Here is a 21651-nt window from a genome sequence, read left to right on the forward strand (position 1 = left end):
CTGATATATAATAACTTGGTATCAGAAATACCTCAAAATTTGTTAATTTTTGTAGAACAATAACTTTGTATTTAAAATGATGGTGAAAGTACAGCTCTAAATCACAGACAATAAAATGTATCACAAATCTTGATAAATGAATATATATACACTATGCATAAGTTTATTCATGGAGTTCATTTTTTTTTTTGTAAAATAAAATTAATGGTTGAATCACAAATATCCATTCCAAGCCCTAAGGATCACCAGGAAATATTAGTTTTCATGCTCAGTACTTTAGATTGGAGAAAAGTAACAGCTTGTGCTGATCACAATTTCCTGTATGCAGAAAATATCAGAACAAAAATATGAAATGCTTTGGGTTTTTGGCATCTGTAATGTATCAAGATTTTGCTATTACAAAATTTATTGACTAGCCAGTTGTTTCTGAAAAGCTTGCTCATCTGGATTAGACTTTGCAATTTTTTTGCAGCTGACTAAAATATTGATTGTTGTGTGACGCAATTTTCTTTTAATGGTGAAGAACTAGATAAATCTAAATCATGTCCAAAATCAACAATATTCATTTTTTCCTGTATTACTTCTAAATCAGATGTTGCAGTGCTACATTAGTTCATTGTTACCGATAGCTTTTGAAACTCTGGGAAAAAATTTACCATATTTTTATTGCAATAACAAGTGTAATTTGAATCAATAATCATAATTGTCAACAGAACTCTTGATAAAATTAAAAGGATGCATACATGAACTGACATTAATAAAACAGGTCCTTGGCCAGAACTCTTCATAAAATTTGTATAATTTGTTCAACATTTAGCTGGCTAAAATCGAAAGGATGCAGACATTATCATTGTTAGATCTTGCAGGAATAAGACCTCTGAAAGAAATGTATATACATGAACGGACGTGAATAAATAGATATCCGGAGCATAAAGATTAGCAGATAAGCTATTTAGAGACGCTAATGAAGTTTCTAAGATGATAAGGATGAACCCCAGAATATTTAACACTTCCAAAACCTGACGACATGAATTAACTAAACACAATCCCACACAAGTATCACAGCCGTGGTACTTTTTTCAGGGGGCAAGCCAAACTGGATAGCTCTCTCTTGAGGAGACAGAGTCAACGCCATTCGTGTTCACATATTTGATGGATCATGTGAAGATACAAGCATGATTTTGAAGCTAAAAAATAAAATGGGAAGTGGGTGGGAGGAGACATTGAATATATGTAGCTGATATAATGTTTTTATATCCAAATCGAAATCATATTGACAATTGACATTATGATTAGGAAAAGATTCCTCTTGGCTCCCCCATCTGCTAGTAGATATTGGGCATATGGCAGCAGAATAAAGGCAAATTGAACTGAACAATCAAGTTCTAGGCTTTTCGCTTTCAAGAAAGATTAAAAAGAAAAAAAAAAAAAAAATGGCAGATTCTCCTTTGAAAAGCCAATCTTCTTTCCACACTCGGTCTAACAGTTTTTCATCTAGACCGCACCCCTCACTTCAGAAGTTGATCAGTGTTTGAGCAGAGTAAGGGCCTCTGAAGCGACCTCTACGTCATCATTATCAATAAGCCATCAGATAAATGGCCTTCAAGATTTGAATGATTGTGTCGATAAGTTGCTGCAGTTGTCCCTAATTCAACAAGCTTTAGCCCAAGATGAGCAAAAGAAATGGGTTGATGAGCTGTTGAATGGATCTCTATAGCATTGCTAAGGATTCCTTGTTGCAAGCAAAGGAATGTGTACAAGGACTTCAATCCATTTTGCGCAGAAGAAGGGCTGATGATATGGAACTTACAAGTGAGGTTAAGAAATATTTAACCTCCAGGAAAGCAATGAAAAAGGTGTTTAATTGAAGAATTGCATGTTTTCAATTCATTGATTTATCACTAGGGAGTTACATCATTTATATAGGAATTATAAGATCTCTTAAATTCTCTAATTATGTCAACTGCGGATTCCATAATATTTTGTCTGACATAATTAGGAGATTACACAATCTTTAGAATATTCTAAGATCGTAGACCTGACATAACTAAAAGATTACATAATATTTACCTGATTACAAAATATTTACACAATATTATGAAAATCTTAACAATCCCCCTCAAGTTGGTGCGTAGATGTCAACATGCCCAACTTGTCTAACACTTGTGAGAAAATACGTTTGGAGACAACCTTGGTAAGAATATCGGCCAACTGATCCTCTGATCGAATCCTGGGTAGTTCAATAATCTTTTTATCCAGTTTTTCTTTGATAAAAAATCTATCTACTTCAACGTGCTTCGTACGATCATGTTGAACTGGATTGTGAGCAATGTCACATGCTGCTTTATTGTCACAATATAACTGGATTGGTTGATTAGGTTGATAACCCAAATCTTGTAGTAGAAATCTTAGCCACAAGGCTTCACAAATCCCAAGTGCCATTCCCCTAAATTCTGCTTCAGCGCTTGAGCGTGCCACAACATTCTGTTTCTTGCTTCTCCACATGACTAGATTACCTCCTACAAAAGTGAAATAACCAGAAGTAGATCGACTGTCATCCACTGCTCCAACCCAATCAGCATCAGTATATGCATACACATTTTAGTAGTCTTTATTTTTAGAAAATAAGATTCCCTTTCCAGGAGCATGTTTTAAATATCTTAGGATACGCATAACTACGTTCATATGCTGCTTTGCAGGATTATGCATGAATTGACTGACTATACTTAATGCATAAGCAAGATCTGGCCTAGTGCGAGACAAATACATCAATCTTCCCACAAGTCTCTGGTATCTCCCTTTGTCAACTGGTACTTGATCAGTCTCGACTCTTAATTTCAAGCCTTCTTTGATTGGTGTATCAGCTAGTTGACATGCTGACATACCAGTTTCTTGCAGCACATCCAAGGCATACTTTCTTTGTGATAGAAAGATACCTCTGTTAGATTGAGACACTTCAATTCCGAGAAAATATTTCAAAGAATCTAAGTCCTTCATCTCGAATTCTTTTGATAAGTACTTTTCCAATGCCTTCCTTTCTTCTGGATCATTTCTTGTAACCACCATATCATCCACATATACAATAGTGCAGTGATTTTTCCTTGTTGTTTTTTAAGGAATAGTGTGTGATTTGAATTGCTCTGATGGTAGTCAAAAAACTTCATAGCTTTGGTGAACCTCCCAAACCATGCCCTCAGAGATTGTTTTAACCCATACAGTGACTTCTTCAACTTACATACTTTTTGGCTATATTTCACTGGTAAAATACACCCTGGTGGAGGATCCATATAGATTTCTTCAGACAATTCTCCAAATAGGAAAGCATTCTTCACATCGAACTGCTGTAATGACCAATCTAGGTTTGCAGCTAAAGATAATAAGACACGTACCATGTTGATTTTAGCTACGAGTGCAAATGTCTCTGTATAGTCAATCCCGTGGGTTTGGGTGTACCCTTTTGCTACTAGTCTTGCTTTGAATCTCTCAATTGTACCATCAGCTTTATACTTCACAGTGTAAACCCATCGACATCCAACAGTCTTTTTTTTCTGGGTGGACGATCAACAAGTTCCCAAGTCTCATTCTTCTGTAACGATTTCATTTCCTCATTCATAGCAACTTTCCATTTTGGATCAGATAAGGCTTCCTGCACACTGTTAGGAATAGAGACAGTAGATAATTGATTCACAAATGACATATTTGATTTTAACAGATGATGGTTAGACACATAATGACTCATGGGGTATTTGACTTTACTAGATAGCTCTGGTTCATATGTTGGTTTGGGAATCCCTCTAGTACTACGTGGTGGTAACTCTTTCCTAATTGGTTTAGACTCTAAATCAGGAACATTCTCAACAAATGATGGTTGTGACATACCAGGAATAAGAGACTTGGACTGAGAAGCTTCTACGGTCGGGTTTGATACCACCTCCACATTACCATCATCCACTTCATCTTCTTGTCGAACAATAGGTCTAGTTTGTGACTCATGGTCTCCCACATCTTGAACGTCATCTTGAACTGCATAGTCAAGAGTCTGAATTTCTTCTTGACAATACTCCCCCTGAAGTTCAGACTCAGAAGGAAAATACATCAACTCTTCGTGGAAAACAACATCCATCGTTACAAACGTTTGTTGAGTTGGAGGATGATAACATCGATACCCTTTTTGATGAACACCATACCCAACAAAAACACATTTCAATGCACGAGGGGACAACTTGTTGCGTTGATGTTTATGGAGGTGAACAAATGCAATACAGCCAAAAACATGAGGCTGTAAGTTCGGGACCATTGGAGTATTCACTGCTTTACCAAGAGCCTGAAAAGGTGTCTCAAACCGAAGAGAACTAGAGGGTACCCGATTGATTAGGTAGGTTGCAGAAGTAAGTGCTTCTCCCTAAAAAAGATAACGACATGTGAGCCTCTATTAATGAGGCATGAACGACCTCTAATAAGTGTCAATTTTTTCTCTCAGCAACCTCATTTTGTTGGGGTGTGTTGGGACAAGTAGTCTGATGAATGATACCATGTGTTGCTAAGTACTGTTGAAGATCTGAACTTTGATATTCTCCTCCATTGTCACTTCGAAGGACTTGAACCTCTGCATTATACTACGTACGAACTATTTTATGAAATCTCTAAAAGAGTAAATTAACCTCCCCTTTAGATTTCATTAGACATACCCAAGTCATTCTCGTACATTCATTAATAAAAGTAACATACCAACGAGATTCACCTAAAGTAGTACTGGCGATGGCCCCTAGACATCTGAATGTATAAGCATAAAAGAACTTGGACTTTTATTGATTGCTGTTGGAAATGGGACTCGATGGCCTTTTGATAGTTCACAAACATCATAGCGGAAGTTACTGATATCATTTTTTTCAAACAAACTTGGAAAAAGGTTCTTCAGATAGTCGAACGAAGCATGTCCGAGGCGCCGATGCCATAACCAAATGTCGGATTTTTGTTTATTCCTTTTAGAGTAATCTACAGTCAAAGCCTGTTGTAACACGGTAGAACCTTGTGACTCTAAATCCAAGTACTATGATTGCCCCCGTCTAATACCACAACAAATCGTCTGCTTTGTTTGAATACTTTTAAACTCACAAAATTCAGGCAAAAAAATCACCACACAAGATAAGCTTTTGGTTATTTTGGAGATTGACAACAAGTTATAATTTAGGGATGGGACAACTGAGACAGAATCTAAGTATAAAGAGTTTTTTAGAGTTAACAAACCTTCCCCAATGACCCGGTTAGATTCACCATTGACAGTAGAAACAAAGTTTTGTGAGGATGACTTAAGGTTAGACACATGCCTAAAATCAAATGTCATATGATCAGTAGCACCAGTATCAATTATCCATGCACTATTAGAAACAAATGTACACATATTTAAAGACTTACCATCATTTCCAACAATAGCTACAAATGATGAAGATTGTTGGACATTTGCTTTCTTTTCCACAACAACATCAACATCAGTAGAACTTTTCATTTTGTCGTTATTGACCATGTCGGGTTTAGTTGTCAATGAGTAACTTGCTTCCAAATTTGGAATCGGGTTTCGTAGAATTTCTCCACACATCCTCTCCTTTTTTTTTTTTTGACTTTGTTGACCTTGACCCCCTTTTTGAACTATTTGACCATTTTTTTACTATTTGACCTTTTTTTTTTAATATTACTTAAAAAATATATAAATAAGGAAAAATAAAAAAAAGGGAAATAAAATAAACACCTAATAGGTAAGAAAATCCATCCAAACGTGGAAGTTTTCTCCCATTTAAACTAGGAAATAAATAAAAAACAAATAAGGAAACAAAAAAAAGTTTAAAAAACAAACTCTCAACACAGACACGTCACGGTGGTGCAGCGAGAGCTAATTAGAGTCGCCAGAAACAAATCGGGGTTGACATCAACAGGTCAGCGATGGTAGCAGCAGTCGAAGATGGTGGTGACAATGGCTTGAGACAGCAACAAATCATGACAAGATGGCAGCAGATTGTTGAAGATGGTTGGCTTTGAATTTTTTTTTTTTTCGTTTGCTGGGTATTTTGGTTGTTAGTGGTGGCCAAAGTTGGTGGTTAGTGTAAACAACTGCTGTAAAATAGTGCAATGCATACATAATAACAATAGAAAATGGGCCCAAAACTATTCCTTTTATTATTATAAGTAATACGTCTTTTATACACAATGAGCATCATTGCAAAAAGCCATTTTTAAAAGACAAAAACAGGAGAAACAGTGTAGCTATTGCTCCTCGCTTGCCGACGCCCCTCCAACTGCTTTATCACCTAGATCCTGATCCACAAGGAAAATAACGAGGTGAGCACAAATAATGCTCAGTAAGTAAAACCCTTTATCTATTTATCCCCGTATGTATTTCTCTTAATTCTTTCCTCACACTGTCTGTTGTTTCCTACTAAACGTCATGGCCTCATCTACTGGAGGTACGGCCGGATGGCGTTCACACAGCACCCTCTCATTTCATGACTGTCAGGTGGAGTTCACACAGCACCAACCCGTTCTGTGAGCTACCGAGTGTGGATCACGAAGCATCTACCGGTTTTCGAACTATCGGGTGGAGACCACAAAGCACCTACGTTCTCATGACTTTCGGGTGACGATCACAAAGCACTAAAGTTCCTAATCACTGTCAGGTGATGATCACAAAGCATAACCACTATAAAGTCGAGTGATGATCACAAAGCATAACCCTTTCTAATAACTAACCGGGTGATGATCACAAAGATCCACCCGTTTCTACTACTATATGTGATGATCACAAAGCATCAACCCATTCTAATGGCTAGTCGGGTGATGATCACAAAGCATCAATCCGATTCTCAAACTGTGGGTGATGATCACAAAGCATCCACCCATTTCTACTACTCTTCATTCGCTCTACTCTAGCACTCTCATTCTCTCTACCCTTAGAGTAGTTGCATCCACAAAGTTCTCTACTCAAAAGCAAGTGCATACACAAAGTTTCCTACTCTTTCTTAGGTCACTTCTCAATGCCACATTAATGCCTAGGGTGGGTTCATCTCCACTAATGCACTTTGAAATGCCAACATGCAAGTTGCAAGAATTAAGGTTCACTATCATACTCAAACCTTATTAGGATTTCACAAACAACTCAAGTGCATAATAAAACTCTACTATAACAATGATTCTAAATCTTTCTCTAACCATCCAAAATGGGGAGAAACCCCCTCACATAGCCATAAATCCTGCCAAAGAAAGACACTTCCAAAGGATTCCTCAATATCCTTCAATTCCATCTCAAACTCATTTCCAACCCATAACTCATTTCTTATATTTGAAAGGTATAAACAATCACAAAGCACTAGAAATCTCCATTAAGACTCATAACAGGCATATAACATGTATATAGCATAAATATAAGTGTATCAAAACCCTAATCAAGAAAATTCTCAAATCTCACTTGGGTTGGGATTTACTTACCTTGTTATGGAGAGATTTCACTAGCTCTTCCTTTCACTTGGTTTGCTTGACTTTTTCTCTACTCTTAAACAAATGAACAAAAACCCTCAATATTCAATAACTCACAAAGCTTCACAACCAAAGCAAGAATCCTACCTTAGGATGCCTTAGGTTGATTTTTACCCAAATCACTCCAAAAGCCCTCAAAACTCCTTGATCAAAAGAAGAGAAATTGAGAGGAAGCAAGAGAGGGAAAGTGGCGATGCAGAGAGAATGAAGGGTTTGCAATGACTTAATTCCTTTTAATGAAATTTATACACAAGCATTCCCATTTTGCCCTTACTCTTCTTTTGGAATTCTATCTATATCCTTTGATTCATTACAAACACACCCCCATAACAACATATTCTCCATGAAAATTCCTTACATTTTACTCCCCACTTTTCCTGCTAATTATGGGTAGATTGGTCAAAATGCCCTTAGGGAAGAAAATATCAAAAACTTAACAAACATTTTGGTCGGCCTGTCACCACGGCGAAACTGTCCAGCAGCTTCCCGTGGCTTCAACAACCTCTTTGCCACGGCGAAGATTCTTCTTCGCCCCGGCGAAGCTTGGAACACTGAACTTCTTCTATTTTCAACCAATTTCAGGGCCAGTATTCAACACACCACTCAATAAAGGTCAACCAAACAATAATACTAATAAACCAACTCAAATAAGATCAAAAGAAGAAACAATAACTACATATCTCAAGTGGGGCGTTACAGTTAGGAAGTTGGTATGATTGGATTTTGGCTAGAAGAAAAAAAAAAAAAATTTCTGGGTATTTTTTATTTTTTTTGGTTGATTTGCGGCTGGATTTTATGGCTGGTGGTGTTTTTTTGGTTTCAAGTTGCAGCAAGATCTGATTGCAGTAGGGTAGTGGTGGTGTTTGGGTTGGATTTTGGTTGATTTGTGGCTGGATTTTATGGCTGGTGGTGTTTTATTGGTTTCACGTTGCAGCAAGGTTTGATGGCAGTGGGGTAGTGGTGGTGTTTAGGTTGGAGATTTGTGTATAGATGCTGGCTGATATGTGTTGGAGTTTTGTGTATTGGTAGATGATGATTAAGGTTTGTGAATTTGGCAGATTTGAAATGGTTAGGATGGTGTTTTCTGGTGACCGAAGTTTGGAGGATTGGTTGTTGGGTTGGATTGATTGTAGTCCTTTTCTCCTTCTTGGATTGATGATACTCGCCGGTATTTCTTCAACAGTTGCTCTACAATGAGCAAATTTTTTTTTTTTTTTTTTTTTTTTTTTTTTTTTTAAGAGATCAGAGAGTGGCTCTGATACTATCTTTAATTGAAGAATTGTATGTTTTCAATTCATTGATTTATCATTAAGGAGTTACATCCTTTATATAGGAAGTATACGATCTCCTAAATTCCCTAATTATGTCAATTGCGGATTCCACAATATTTTATCTGACATACTTAGGAGATTAAATAATCTTTAGAATATTCTAAAATCGTATATATGACATAACTAAAAGATTACATATTACACAATATTATGAAAATCTTAACAAAAGGCAATCCACAAGGCCTTGGTGAATTTGAATTTGAAAGGCATGCAAAACAAATGCGCCTTTGCAATCAATGAGAAAAATGAGACTAACGCTACAATCAGCATGTGAAGAGAGGTTAAAGCAATAACTATCACTATGACCGAATCCTTGTTGTCCTTTATCTCAGGGCCAAGGACTCCATCAAAGCTAAGCAGGTGGTCATTAGTTTCCAAGCTAATGCAACTATTGGAAATAACATAGAATAACATATATCCTAACATAATCTCAAGATCATAGTCACCATTGCAATCACATTTGTATATAAATGAACTACAATGAATTAACACAACATAAATAGCTCTTTTCCTTATCTCTGAAGCAACAAAGTTAATCTGGAAGAAAACCACGAAGTGTATTTCTGTTTTCCAAATTCTAGAGAGAGAGAGCGTATTTTTCTTTGCGTATATTTTTGAGAGTGACAATGAATAACTTCTTCTAAAAGGAAAAGTTTTCCTTTTATATGAGAGCGGTTCGTGAGAAACTGCCTTTGGCAGTTTCCACTTCTCACGTCCCTTCATCATGGGTGGAATTATTTTAAATGAGTTTAAAATGAAACTCCATGGGAACTTATCCAATATTGATTTTTCTAGTTACTCTACAAGATGACGAAGAGCCAAGGAATGTAAATGAGGCTCTCAATTGCCATTCTAAGGAAAAATGGATGAAAGCAATGGAAGAAGAATTGGAGTCTATGAAATCAAACCAAGTATGGGAATTGGTTGATTTACCTAAAGGACGCAAAGCCATTGGGAACAAGTGAGTTATCAAAATCAAACGTAAAGCTGATGGCAGCATTGAAAGATACAAAGCTCGCTTAGTCGCGAAGGGGTATACACAACAAGAAGGAATAGATTATGAAAAACCAAAAAGAATTGCATGTGAGGAAGATGAAGCAGACAAAATGAGCTCGAAAAGGTGGATGCTGCATTGTCTACCATCATTAGTCAAAAGACAGGCAAATCTGATAACATCTCTCATACTCTAAACCAGCTTAAAGAACTGGAATGCAGCATTCAAGAACTTGAAGAAGGACTTGAGTGCTTGTCTAGGCGATTGATCAGAATGCGAGTGTCCCTTCTCAACATCCTCAACAATTAGATTAAACAATTTTGATCCTATCATCGTTGTAAATGAAAGAAATATACTTGTATTATTCCAGTATTGATACTAAAGTATAGACACAAACAGATTTTTTCCTCATATTTCATCTTTCCTCTTAATTCTCCAAAGCATTTACTTTTACTGCTATGATTTTTGGTGGATAACGCTTCTTGATTTTTCTTTATCAATTAAAGAAATCAATATCTTAATTGATCAAACTCTGTTAAAGCTGTCAAGATTCCAATTGTCTCCAGGAGGATGACATTATTGAAGATTATCAAAAGATGAGATCCAATTCTTTCACATGTTTAAGTGATAAAATATGTGCTATCTTTCTGATATTAAGGACAGCATCTGAAATATTTGATTAGATAAATTGATCAAAACTTTGGTGCACGTAATTATACTTTCCTGCACATGTATCAAGATCATTTAAAAGCCTTAAGAAGCGGATCGAGGTCTTTTTTATGTCACCATTTGCATAAACTCATGAAATTATAGACCAAACAATATGTTAATCAATTGCGTATGGATAGAAAAGATAAAATTAAAAAAATCCCTGAATGATTGCGCACGGAGATGGCCTCCAAGAGAGGAGCAGGTCCTGCTAGATATTTAGACGCTTCATCTTTGTATATTTTGCACACTAATTAATGACTTTCATATGATGAATTACAGATGCTGCCAATAGTACACCCGTGTTCTACAAATTATAATAGTTCAAACAGGTTATATTTAACTGATGATTGATGGGTTCTCTCCGTTTGCAGTCATCCAGAGCCATAATGCTGACTTTGAAGATGTCTTTGCATCATTTATTAACAGTTATGGATGGTTAGTAAGTCCTTCCCAATGGCTTGTCCAGAGTGTAAATAGTTGTAGTTCCTGATGATCACATATGAGCATATATTTTTGTCCAGAGAAGAATTTAACTTGAGGGAAAATGTAATGTATACTATAACTATTTATTTACATATTAGCTAGCTTTAATCAATTAATAGAGATTGTCTAGAGACATAAATAGTAAGAAATTATTTCACCTATACAAACTTAAATTGATATGATAAATGATAACCCAACACTAATATTTAATAAAAAGAATCTTATTAGCGACCGTTAAAGAACTGTTAGTGAGTCATTAGTAGTGATTAGAAACCCGATCCGTGCAGTGACTCGACAGGCCATCGGGTCCTGGTTCGAGCGATTTAATTTGTTTGACAGGCAGGCCAAACAGGTGTCCAAATGTTTGAAATCCAACAAAAATACCCTAAACATTATATGTAAGTCCTTATAGGTTTGAAATCCCTAAACACCATCGTTCGTGTCAGAAAATACGACCTATTTCTGGTGACGACAATCCTCCCCATCACCCCGAAAACACTCCCCTCAGCCTCCTAACCAAAACCCATCTGACCCTTCCCTTGTTAGCCTCCCCACTCGTCGGCAACAACGGGCTTTTTCCAGTGACTTTTTTTTTTTTTTTTTTTTTTTTTTTTTTTTTGTGATTTTTGATCGATTCAATCACCGAAAATCACCTTCGTCGCCACCATTCCACTCACCGACCATTTCTTTTCAAAAACCCTAACATTCCATCCTTCAATTATTCACGGATTGATGTCCTAATTTTTAGGGTTTTGAATGAATAGAAAAATTTGTAACCCACCCTAGTGAAGGCCCCAAGTCCGGTTGAATCGGCCGGGCTGGGCTGGATTCCTAATTACTGGTCATTAGAACTTACACTATTCTGACTTCATAATTATTTATTAAATAACTCATCTGTTATTTGTGTTATATCATAGGAAATTGGTACGAGCTAATTGAGAACTTGATAAATTGATTCAAATGCCCTTTCAACAGAAAGACAACTAGCATATATTTATTTACTCAGTGCATGACATTAAACTCTTCCATGTGAAGATTTCGAATCCACAACAAAAAAATTCATTAAGAAACCATTTGAGAAATTTTATTATAAATCAAAATGATGCTGGTACTGATTGGATTTGAAGTGGATGAGATTCCTTTTGTCTCTATTGCTTCATAGTATCAAAGTGGCACGGGTGCTAACTTGAACGTCATCACCAAAAGTATCTTCAAACTCTTATTCCTCGTCCTCTTCCATTGGGGCCTCGATTTGCTTAAGCCGCCGTTGAAGATTTTGAACTTGCCTCCTTAGATCGTCCATCCCTTTATCTCAACCTTCTTGCCGTGACCTTGGAGACCTCGACCGCGATACTATTCAGCCATCGATAACAAGCCTGTGCTTTGATACTAAATGATGCTAAAATAGCAACAGAGATGATTGAAACCCAAAAACAAAAAGTGATACGATAAACCACCGCTGAATTGTATCAAAATTCAGATACTGGATTAATTGAAATAATCCCAAAAGGTTCTCTATATTTTATTCAAACTATTGCCTTAAAGGCTACAAAGACCTTTATTTATACTAGAATTGAACTTAACTAGTTAAGAAAGCAATCAACCTAATAATTAAAACAAATCTTATTTTAATATGGAAAACTTTTAAAATAAGAAATCTAATTTAATTAGAATTACTAAAATAAATAAGAATATAGGAATAAGAAAGTCTAAATACGTATAAGGGAATAATATAATTTTTTTTTTCTTAAAGAGTTTTAATAATATATTTTCTGTATCATTTTCTATTCCAAATTTATTTATTTTTTTGTCATCCATAAATTATTCTTTTCGTCAATAGATAAGTTAAAAATTGAAATAAGGATCAAATCAAGTAACCTAGTGAAAATAAAATTAACATCCATTGAACCCATATTCCAATCCAACACAAATAATATTATTTAGAAAATAAAAATAAATAAATAATTGGATTTTTTGTACCTTCCCTATACTCACGAAACTGTTGTCCCACAAGAAGGTACTAAATACAATGTCAATGCCCCTCAACTCACGACTATCACTTTCGTACCAGAAGAACCGTCTTCAGCAGGATGCATGTAAGTTTGTTGTTGCAACTCTTCAAAACCAGGAATGGACTTAAAGAACATACAAATACTTTTCTCATTATAGTTGGTATATCAACCATGGTAGAAAAAGAAATTGTATACTGCTTAATCCTAAGGCTTCGGACTGAATCTTGAAGAACGCATATATATGTCTATCTTAGTCTCAGAGATTAGATTCATCACACAAACTGATCCTTTCATCTCCAACCAGAAGTAGTTCCCCCTAGCTCCCAAAAGATGTGTTGAAGTAAAGGTTTGAAATGGCACCGCATTGGAGAGTTAGTGGAATGTTGTTGTTTTTGGCTTAGCTGAGTTGGATCTTGACCGTTGATCCAACATCAATCTAACGGTTGAAATCTTACCTACAAGTCAACGGCATAAAAGGAGACTAAAATCATAATTCACCCAATTCCTCTTTCGAAGCTTTCTCTTATTGTTTCAGCTGCTCTCTGTTAGGTTTTGCCAAATTTTCAAACACTTTATTGTCTAGCGGCTTTCAACAATCAATGGTAGACAACTCATTGTTTATCAAAAGAGGTGGTAACTTCTTTATTGCTTTATTGGTTTATATAGATGACATTGTCTTAGTCTCAAATGACTCTCATCGAATTCAAGACTTCACTACATATTTGAATGCACAGTTCAAATTAAAGGACTTAGGTCCTTTTCGGTTTGGAAATTTCTAGAGCCAAAAAGGGGATTACTTTGTGTCAACGTAAATATGCTTTGGAATTGTTAAAGGATTCCTATGGATACACATATTAAATTGTCAAGATTGATGGTGAATTACTTACAGATGCAATGCAGTATCGAAGATTAATTAGACGATTGTTGTATCTAACTATCACAAGACCTGATTTGTCATATGCAGTTCAAACTCTTGGTAAATTTCTTTTTGAGCCTAGAAAACCACATTGGAATGCTGTTATAAGAGTTCTTCAGTACATCAAACTTGCTCTAGCACAAGGGCTATTTTATTCTTGTCAATCACAAATGCATCTGAAAGGGTTTTCTGATTCAGATTGGGCAGGTTGTACTGACACAAGTGATCAATCGCAGGGACATGTATTTTTCTTGGGAATTCTCTTATTTCATGGAAATCGAAAAAGCAAAATACTGTCTCTAGATCTTCCGCTAAAGCAGAATATAGAGCAATGAGTTCTACTGCATCTGAATTAGTATGGTTGCTGCAACTACTTAGGGATTTATCAATTGAGCATTCTTGTTGATGTTTATGTAATGGAGTTTAACAAAGAGAAGAAAGAGAGCTGAACTGAATGAAGAGAGTTACGTTTTCTGCATTTCAAAATGTGTTTTCATTACAGCTAATGAAGCAAAGTTTTACATTGACTTATACCTACTTTGCAGACATATAATAACTTAAATTAATCTAAAGCCACATACTTATATCAACTAACAGCTACTGCATCAGAACATCCCTTACAATTTGGAATGCGTATCACACTTTTACAAAATGAGCTAAACATACAGTATATCAAATAGACCCCTGGTAGACTTCAGTTCAGGTTTTGCCGCCAACACACATTCAAAAACTTTAACTAAATTGCTGTATTTTCGGCCATGCATCAACGTTCAACACTCCTCCTTGATGGTTGGCTGGAAACACCAAGTCTGAATCTGAATTCTTCAAACTTAGCTTTGGAGACAACTTTGGTCATAATGTCAACCACTTGCAATTCACTCCTGCAATGCACCAGTTTCAATTCACCATTTTACTCAGCCTTTCTCACTGTATGGAACTTTATTTTTATATGCTTTGTGTGTCCATGTTGCATAGGATTCTTGGCCATAGCTACTGCAGATTGATTGTCACACATGATGGCAGTAGCTTTGTTCTATTTCAGCTTCAAATCATCAAGGACTTTTCTCAACCAAATGGCTTGATTCACAGCTGCAACAGCTGATATATACTCTACTTCAGCTGTGGATTGGGCCATGGTTTCCTGCTTCTTGGAAAGCCAGCAGATAGCACCATGATTCAGGAAAAATGTAAATCCTGAAGTGCTCCTTATATCATCTATCGAACCAGCCCAATCGCTATTCGAATAACCAACTAAGCTGAAGTCTTCTGATCTCTTGAACCACACCCCATAATCAGTGCTTTCTTTTACATAGCTCAGCACCCTTTTTGCTGTTTTGAAGTGTGTTTTAGTTGGTTTACTTATAAACCTGGACAGCAAACTGGTTGCATACATCAAATCCGGCCTAGTTGCTGTCAAATACAGTAGACACCCTATTAAACTCCTGTACAATCCTTCATCAACCTTCTCACCATCCTCATCCTTTGACAGCTTTAAGTTTGGAACCAAAGGTAGATTTACTGGTTTGCGGTTTTCCATGCAGAACTTTTTCAAAACTTCACTTGCATACCTTTTTTGATTCACAAAGATCCCATCCACTTGTTGATCAATCTCCATTCAGTCAGTCTTTTCAAACTCACTTTGCATGGATTTCTTGAATTCATCCACTTGAGTTTGATTGCTCCCAATTACTAAAAGATCATCCACATACAATGAAATGATCATCAAGTCATCTTTAGCTTCTCTAATGTATAGAGTGTGTTCATTTGGACTCCTAACAAAATCCAAGTTTAGTAGGTGGTCATTAATCCTGCTGTACCAGGCCCTTGGAGCCTGTTTTAGGCCATACAAGGCCTTCCTCAGCAAATACACCTTTCCCTCTTATCCTTGGATCACATACCCTTCAAGTTGTTCAATGTAGATTTCCTCATTCAACCAGCCATTCAAGAAGGCAGATTTTACATCCATTTGGTACACTTTCCAAGAGAATTGAGCAGCCACTGCAAGTAGCAACCTAATGGTGTCATGTAATATCCCACTTGAGGTACGTATTTAAGATTTGTTGTATTAGTTAAAAGTTTATTGTTTCAACTTTAATTGAGTTTGTATGTTGAGTTGATTGAATTGTTGCCTTGAAATTGGTTGAGTTTTGGTGAAGTTGGAAATCCAATCTTCGCCGGGGCGAAGGAGAAGCTTCGCCGCAGCAAGGGAGGAGAGTGGACCCACGGGTAGGTTCTGCCCTGTTTCGCCGAGGCGACGTAAAGTTTTTCGCCGCGGCGACGAGCCTAAGACAAAGTTTCTTGAGTTTTCTAGAGAATTCTTCTTTTGGGGCACAATGACCATTCTACCCCTAATTAGTAGGAAAAGTGGGGAGTAAAATGAAAGGAAATTTAGTAGAGATTGTGTTTGGATGGGGGTGTATTTGTAAAGAATCAAAGGATATAGATGGAATTTCCAAGGAAGAGCAAGGGCAAAATGGGAAATGATGCTTATAATATGAACTAAAAAGGGTTAAGTGTAGAGAAACCCTTTATTTCTTCATTCCACCGCCTCTTCCATTTGCCCACTTTCTCTCAATTTCTCCATCCAATCTTCCAAGATTTCTAAGGGATTTAAGAGGGGTTTTGAGTAGAGATTTCATCTAAAGCATCCTAAGGTAAGGATTCATGCTTTAGATGTGAGTTTTCTTATAATTGTAGTGAAGTCTTATTTGGTTGTTGCTGTCCTTGTGGTTGTTTTGAGTTGTAGAGAAGAGACAAGTCCACAAAGGGAAGAAAAAGTGCTAAAGAAGTCATCTTTGCACAAGGTAAGTAAATCCTACCAACTTGAGTTTTGTATAAGTTTTTGTGTAGAGATGTATGCATAATCAGTATATAGTATGATCAATGAGAAATTGAGTTGAGATGAGTAACTATTTTGTAGTTGTTGGATAGATTCCATGTATGAGAAGTGTTTTATTGTGTATTGAGAAATGAAACTTGAGATGAAGTTTGAGAGATGTGGTGTAAACCTTTTTGGAAGTGCTTTTCTTGATAGGGAATTATGGTTGTTAGAGGGAGTTTTCCCCCATTTTGGATGGCTAGAGAATGAAGTATAGTAGTAATTTTAGTATAGTCTTTATATGCACATGAGTTGTTTGATGAAATGCCTAAGTGAAATCTGTCCTGTCACTGCCGTAACTTTCTAAGTAATTTTTGGGCATCTTACGGTTTGAACTAGGCTAAGACCAAAACATCAAAGATGTAGCCCTGTTTCTAAGCTTTAAAATGAGACCAAAACCGTGGTAATCAGAGGTGTATAAAAAAATTTATGGTCTTTTTAGTGTGACCTGTGCAGAATGACGGTTTTGAGGAAATCTTGTAGTTGGCATTTCATTAGTGCATTAGGGAGCATGAGCTAGCTCTACACCTTTGTTTATACACTTGAGAAGTAGCTTGAGATTTAGTAGAGAATTTGAGTATAAGCTACTTTAAGGGTTAAGAGAAAGAGAATAGAGTAGGTTGTGCGATGGGGAACCCGTGAGTAATGGGTAGAGTATTCCCGCATGTACGCCGCATTGAGAGAGCGGCATGAGTATTAGATAGAGAAGTGTTGTAGCCCGTGAGAGTGCATGCGGATGAGGGCTATACCCGAGTACCTGAGAGAGAGATTATACACTCACATGGCCAAGGGTTCCGAATCCATGCATAACCGAGTCCGATCGGCTAGAATGAGCAGAGGTCACGTAGAGTGGGAGCGAGACCCGGCCGTGCCCCCGGTAAGATGGGGCCGCGAATTACTAAAGAGAGTTACTAGAAAAGAGTTTTAAGAGAAAGAGAAAAAGAAAGAGAGAGAGAGAAGTACCAAAGAGAAATTGAATGAGAAGTTGTAAGGAAAGAATTAGAGAGAGAGTTACGGGGATAGATGAGTAGAGGATTTACTTACTGAGCATCATTTTAGTGCTCACTCGTTGTTTTTCCTATGTTTTGCAGGACCTAGGTGAGGACATTGTTGGATGGATGTCGGCGTTCGAGAAGAAGCGGTTACACTGTCCCTTATGTTTTTGATGACTTTTTTATATGTTATACATTTGGTGTAAAAATGTATATGTTTGTAAAGAATATATATATATTTAATAAAAAGAAAATTTTGGGCCCAATTTCTTTATGTTATTTTTATGTATTTCATTATAAGCTTTTGAGTAGTAGTGGCTATTACATGTCATGTCGTGCAAGAGGAGTAAATGTCTCCAGGAAATCCACTCCATATTGCTGAGCAAATCCCTTAACTACAAGCCTGCCTTATGCTTCAGAATTGACCCATCCAGATTCAGCTTTTTTCTGAAAATCCATTTCATCTGAATATCCTTTCTGTTTTCTGGTCTGTCCACCAGCTTCCAGGTTTGGTTTTTTTCAATCATGGTAAGCTCCTCCTTCGTCGAAATCCTATAGGACTTTGATTGTGCAGCCTCTAAATAACTTGTAGGTTCCATTTGTGCTAAGTTGCACCTGTCATACACATCAGCTAGTGTTCTGGTTCCCCTAATAGCAGCTTCTTCTTCTGATTCCTCCCCTGAATCTTCTTCAATTTGATCAGGTTGAACCTCACTCAGTTGAGGTTGTGTACCCTTTTCCCAGTTCCAGACTCCTCTCTCATCAACCTCGACATCCCGGGACACCACCATTTTCCTAGAGTCAGGAATATAAATCTTGTAGGCCTTGGATTGGCTGCTGTAGCCAATAAATATTCCAGTCACAACCTTATCCTCCAGCTTAGTCCTCTTTGTAGATGGCACTAGGACGTAGCAAAGGCTTCCAACAATCTTCAGTTCATCCATTGCTGGTCTGACTCCAGTCCAAGCTTCACAAGGTGTTTGGTTTTTTAAGGCTTTGGTGGGAATTCTGTTGAGTAGGTAGACACTTGTGTTTGCTGCTTCTGCCCAAAATGGTTTGGGGAGTTTTTTCTCAGCCATTAAGCATCTTGCCATTTCCATGACTGTCCTGTTTCTCCTCTCACAAACTCCATTCTGTTGTGGGGTGTATGGGCTGCTGAATTCATGTCTTATTCCAGCTTTAGTGTAGATTTTTTTAAACTCTTGAGAAGTGTATTCAGTACCATTATCACTTCTTAAGGTTTTGATGGATTTTTCTGTCAAATTTTCTACTTCTAGTTTGAATTTTCTGAATGTTCCAGCCACCTCATTTTTCTGTCTTAGGAAGTAAATCCACCCCATCCTAGACCAATCATCTATGAACAATACAAAGTACTTGCTCTGATTGAGTGATAAGGTTTGCATGGGGCCACATACATCTGAGTGAACAAGCTAGAGTTTTTCAGAGGCTTTCCAAGCTTGGTTCACTGGGAATGGTTTCCTACTCATCTTACCTAGTTGACACACTTTGCACACACCTCTTGGCTGCTCAACAATAGGCAGATTCTGGACTAGATTTTTAGACTGCATTTCACTCAAATTTCTATAGTGTACATGGCCTAATCTCTTGTGCCACATCTCAGTTTCATCCTCTCTAACATTGCATGCTGTGTGTGGTGTAACTTTCCACATTATTGGAAAGCTTTCCCTACCATTTTCACTCTCAAAATCTCATTACCCTCACTGTCTTGAATAATGCAGGATTGTTTTTGAAAATGCAGTGCATGATTCCTTTCCAACATTTGTCCCACACTCAAAAGACTTTGACTTATATTAAGTGCATAAAGTACATTTAAGATTAGCTTTGTACCTTTTGGAGTTTGGATTGCAACATCTCCCTTGCCTCTTGCTTCCACACACTCTCCATTCCCAACTTTAATCTTTGATCGATGAGAGTGATCTATATTCACAAAGCAGCTCAAGTCTGGTGTCATGCGATGTGTGCACCCACTGTCAATTAACCATGTATCATCACAGGTTTGGACCAGATTTGATGAGGCCACAAACAGCTGTTTTGTCTCCTACACTGGCTGTTGTTCATCAGTTGTTTGAGCTTGCTGTTGGGACTGCTCTCCCTTGTTTTTGCACACTCTTTCAACATGGCCAAACTGCTTGCAGGCCCTACATTGTATGCCAGGTCTGAACTAGCATTTGTGCTCTGCATGTCCCTTTCTTTTGCAATGAGAATAGGCCGAAAAACTCTTCATCCCACTAGTTTTGTTCCATTGGTTATTAGCCCTTTCTTTTCCTCTTTTTTCTCTAGCAAACTTCCTGCAATTCCCTTGTCCAGTCTTGCCCTTATAAGTTACTAACATTGCCCCTTCATTTGCATCTTCTAACCTTAGGAGCCTTCTTTGCTCTTGCGCCTGCAGAGCATGGAACAACTCAGTCAATGTGATCTGAGTCAGGTCCTTTGAGTCCTCCAACGATGAGATCTTGGCTTCAAACCTTTCTGGCAAGCTTACCACTACCTTATCCACTATTCTGCTGTCCAACATTTCCACCTCAAGTAATCTGATCTTGTTGACAACATTCATCAACCTGTCAACATATTCTTTTACTTTCTCAGCCTCTTGCATCCTTAAAGTTTCGAACTCCCTTCTCAAATTCAAAACCTGCATATTTCTTATAGTGTCACTTCCCATGAACTCTTCCCTCAACTTGTCCCATGATTCCTTGGCTGTTTTGCATGCCATAATCCTTGTGAAAACAAGGTCTGTGATAGCTGAGTGAATGTGAGACAAGGCTCTTGGAGCCTTTGATGTTCCTCTTCATGCATTTGAATTTGGTTGAGAGTGGGATTTGGTCCCAGCTGAGGGGGTTGTCTCTCTTCCTCTAAATACTGCCAGAGTCCTTGGCCCCTTAGGTAAGCCTTCATTTTGACTGACCAAATATGGTAGTGTTCACTGTGGAACACAGGAGGCAGAAGAGAAGCTGTTGGAGCAGTCCTTTTTTCAAGAAAAACCAGGTCTGATGCAATGCAGTTTCACGGAGAGCTGGATTAGTTGTTTTGGAGAAGAAATGTTCAGTTTTTTTGGTTCGAATCAACGAAGCTCTGATACTATGTTGATGTTTATGTACTGGAGTTTAACAAAGAAAAGAAAGAGAGCTGAACTGAATGAAGAGAGTTACGTTTTCTGCATTTCAAAATGTGTTTTCATTACAACTAATAAAGCAAAGTTTTACACTGACTTATACCTACTTTGCAGACATATAATAACTTAAATTAATCTAAAGCCACATACTTATATCAACTAACAACTACTGCATCAGAACATCCCTTACAATCTGGAATGCGTATCACACTTTTACAAAATGAGCTAAACATGCAGTATATCAAATAAACCCCTGGCAGAAATTCAGTTCAGGTTTTGCCCCTAACACACATTCAAAAACTTTAACTAAACTGTTGCATTTCCAGCCATGCATCAATGCTCAACAATTCTCAACCAGCACTCTTATTTTGTGATAATCAAGCTGCCCTTCATATCGCAGCAAATCCGGTTTATCATGAACGTACAAAACACATTGAGGTAGACTATCATTTCGTTCGGGAGCTGATACAAAATGGATCCGGTTTATCACGAACATACAAAACACATTGGGGTAGACTGTCATTTCATTCGGGAGCTGAAACAAAATGGTTCAATCAAAATACTTCATGTTTGGACAAAGAATCAGTTGGCTGACATCTGCACAAAAACACTTGGTTATCTACCCTTTTCCTCTTTACTATCCAAGATGGGTGTTTTTGACATACACACACCATCTT

The 21651-nt window shown here is 37.2% G+C and overlaps 1 protein-coding gene across 1 annotated transcript; it reads right to left on the minus strand.

The window, feature by feature from the left end:
- Positions 1–15004: 15004 nt before the first annotated feature.
- On the minus strand, positions 15005–15586 carry LOC116134340 (secreted RxLR effector protein 161-like). Its single transcript, XM_031420022.1, has one exon. The coding sequence runs from the start codon at positions 15584–15586 to the stop codon at positions 15005–15007; it is 582 nt and encodes a 193-aa protein (XP_031275882.1).
- Between the last annotated feature and the right edge of the window lie 6065 nt (positions 15587–21651).

The sequence above is a fragment of the Pistacia vera genome, unplaced genomic scaffold (assembly GCF_008641045.1).
Source record: "Pistacia vera cultivar Batoury unplaced genomic scaffold, PisVer_v2 Contig285, whole genome shotgun sequence".
Lineage (NCBI taxonomy): Eukaryota > Viridiplantae > Streptophyta > Magnoliopsida > Sapindales > Anacardiaceae > Pistacia > Pistacia vera.

What these genes read in the sequence shown, in the direction of transcription:
- LOC116134340 (XM_031420022.1), bottom strand. Translation starts at nt 15,586, where the DNA reads ATGGAGATTGATCAACAAGTGGATGGGATCTTTGTGAATCAAAAAAGG.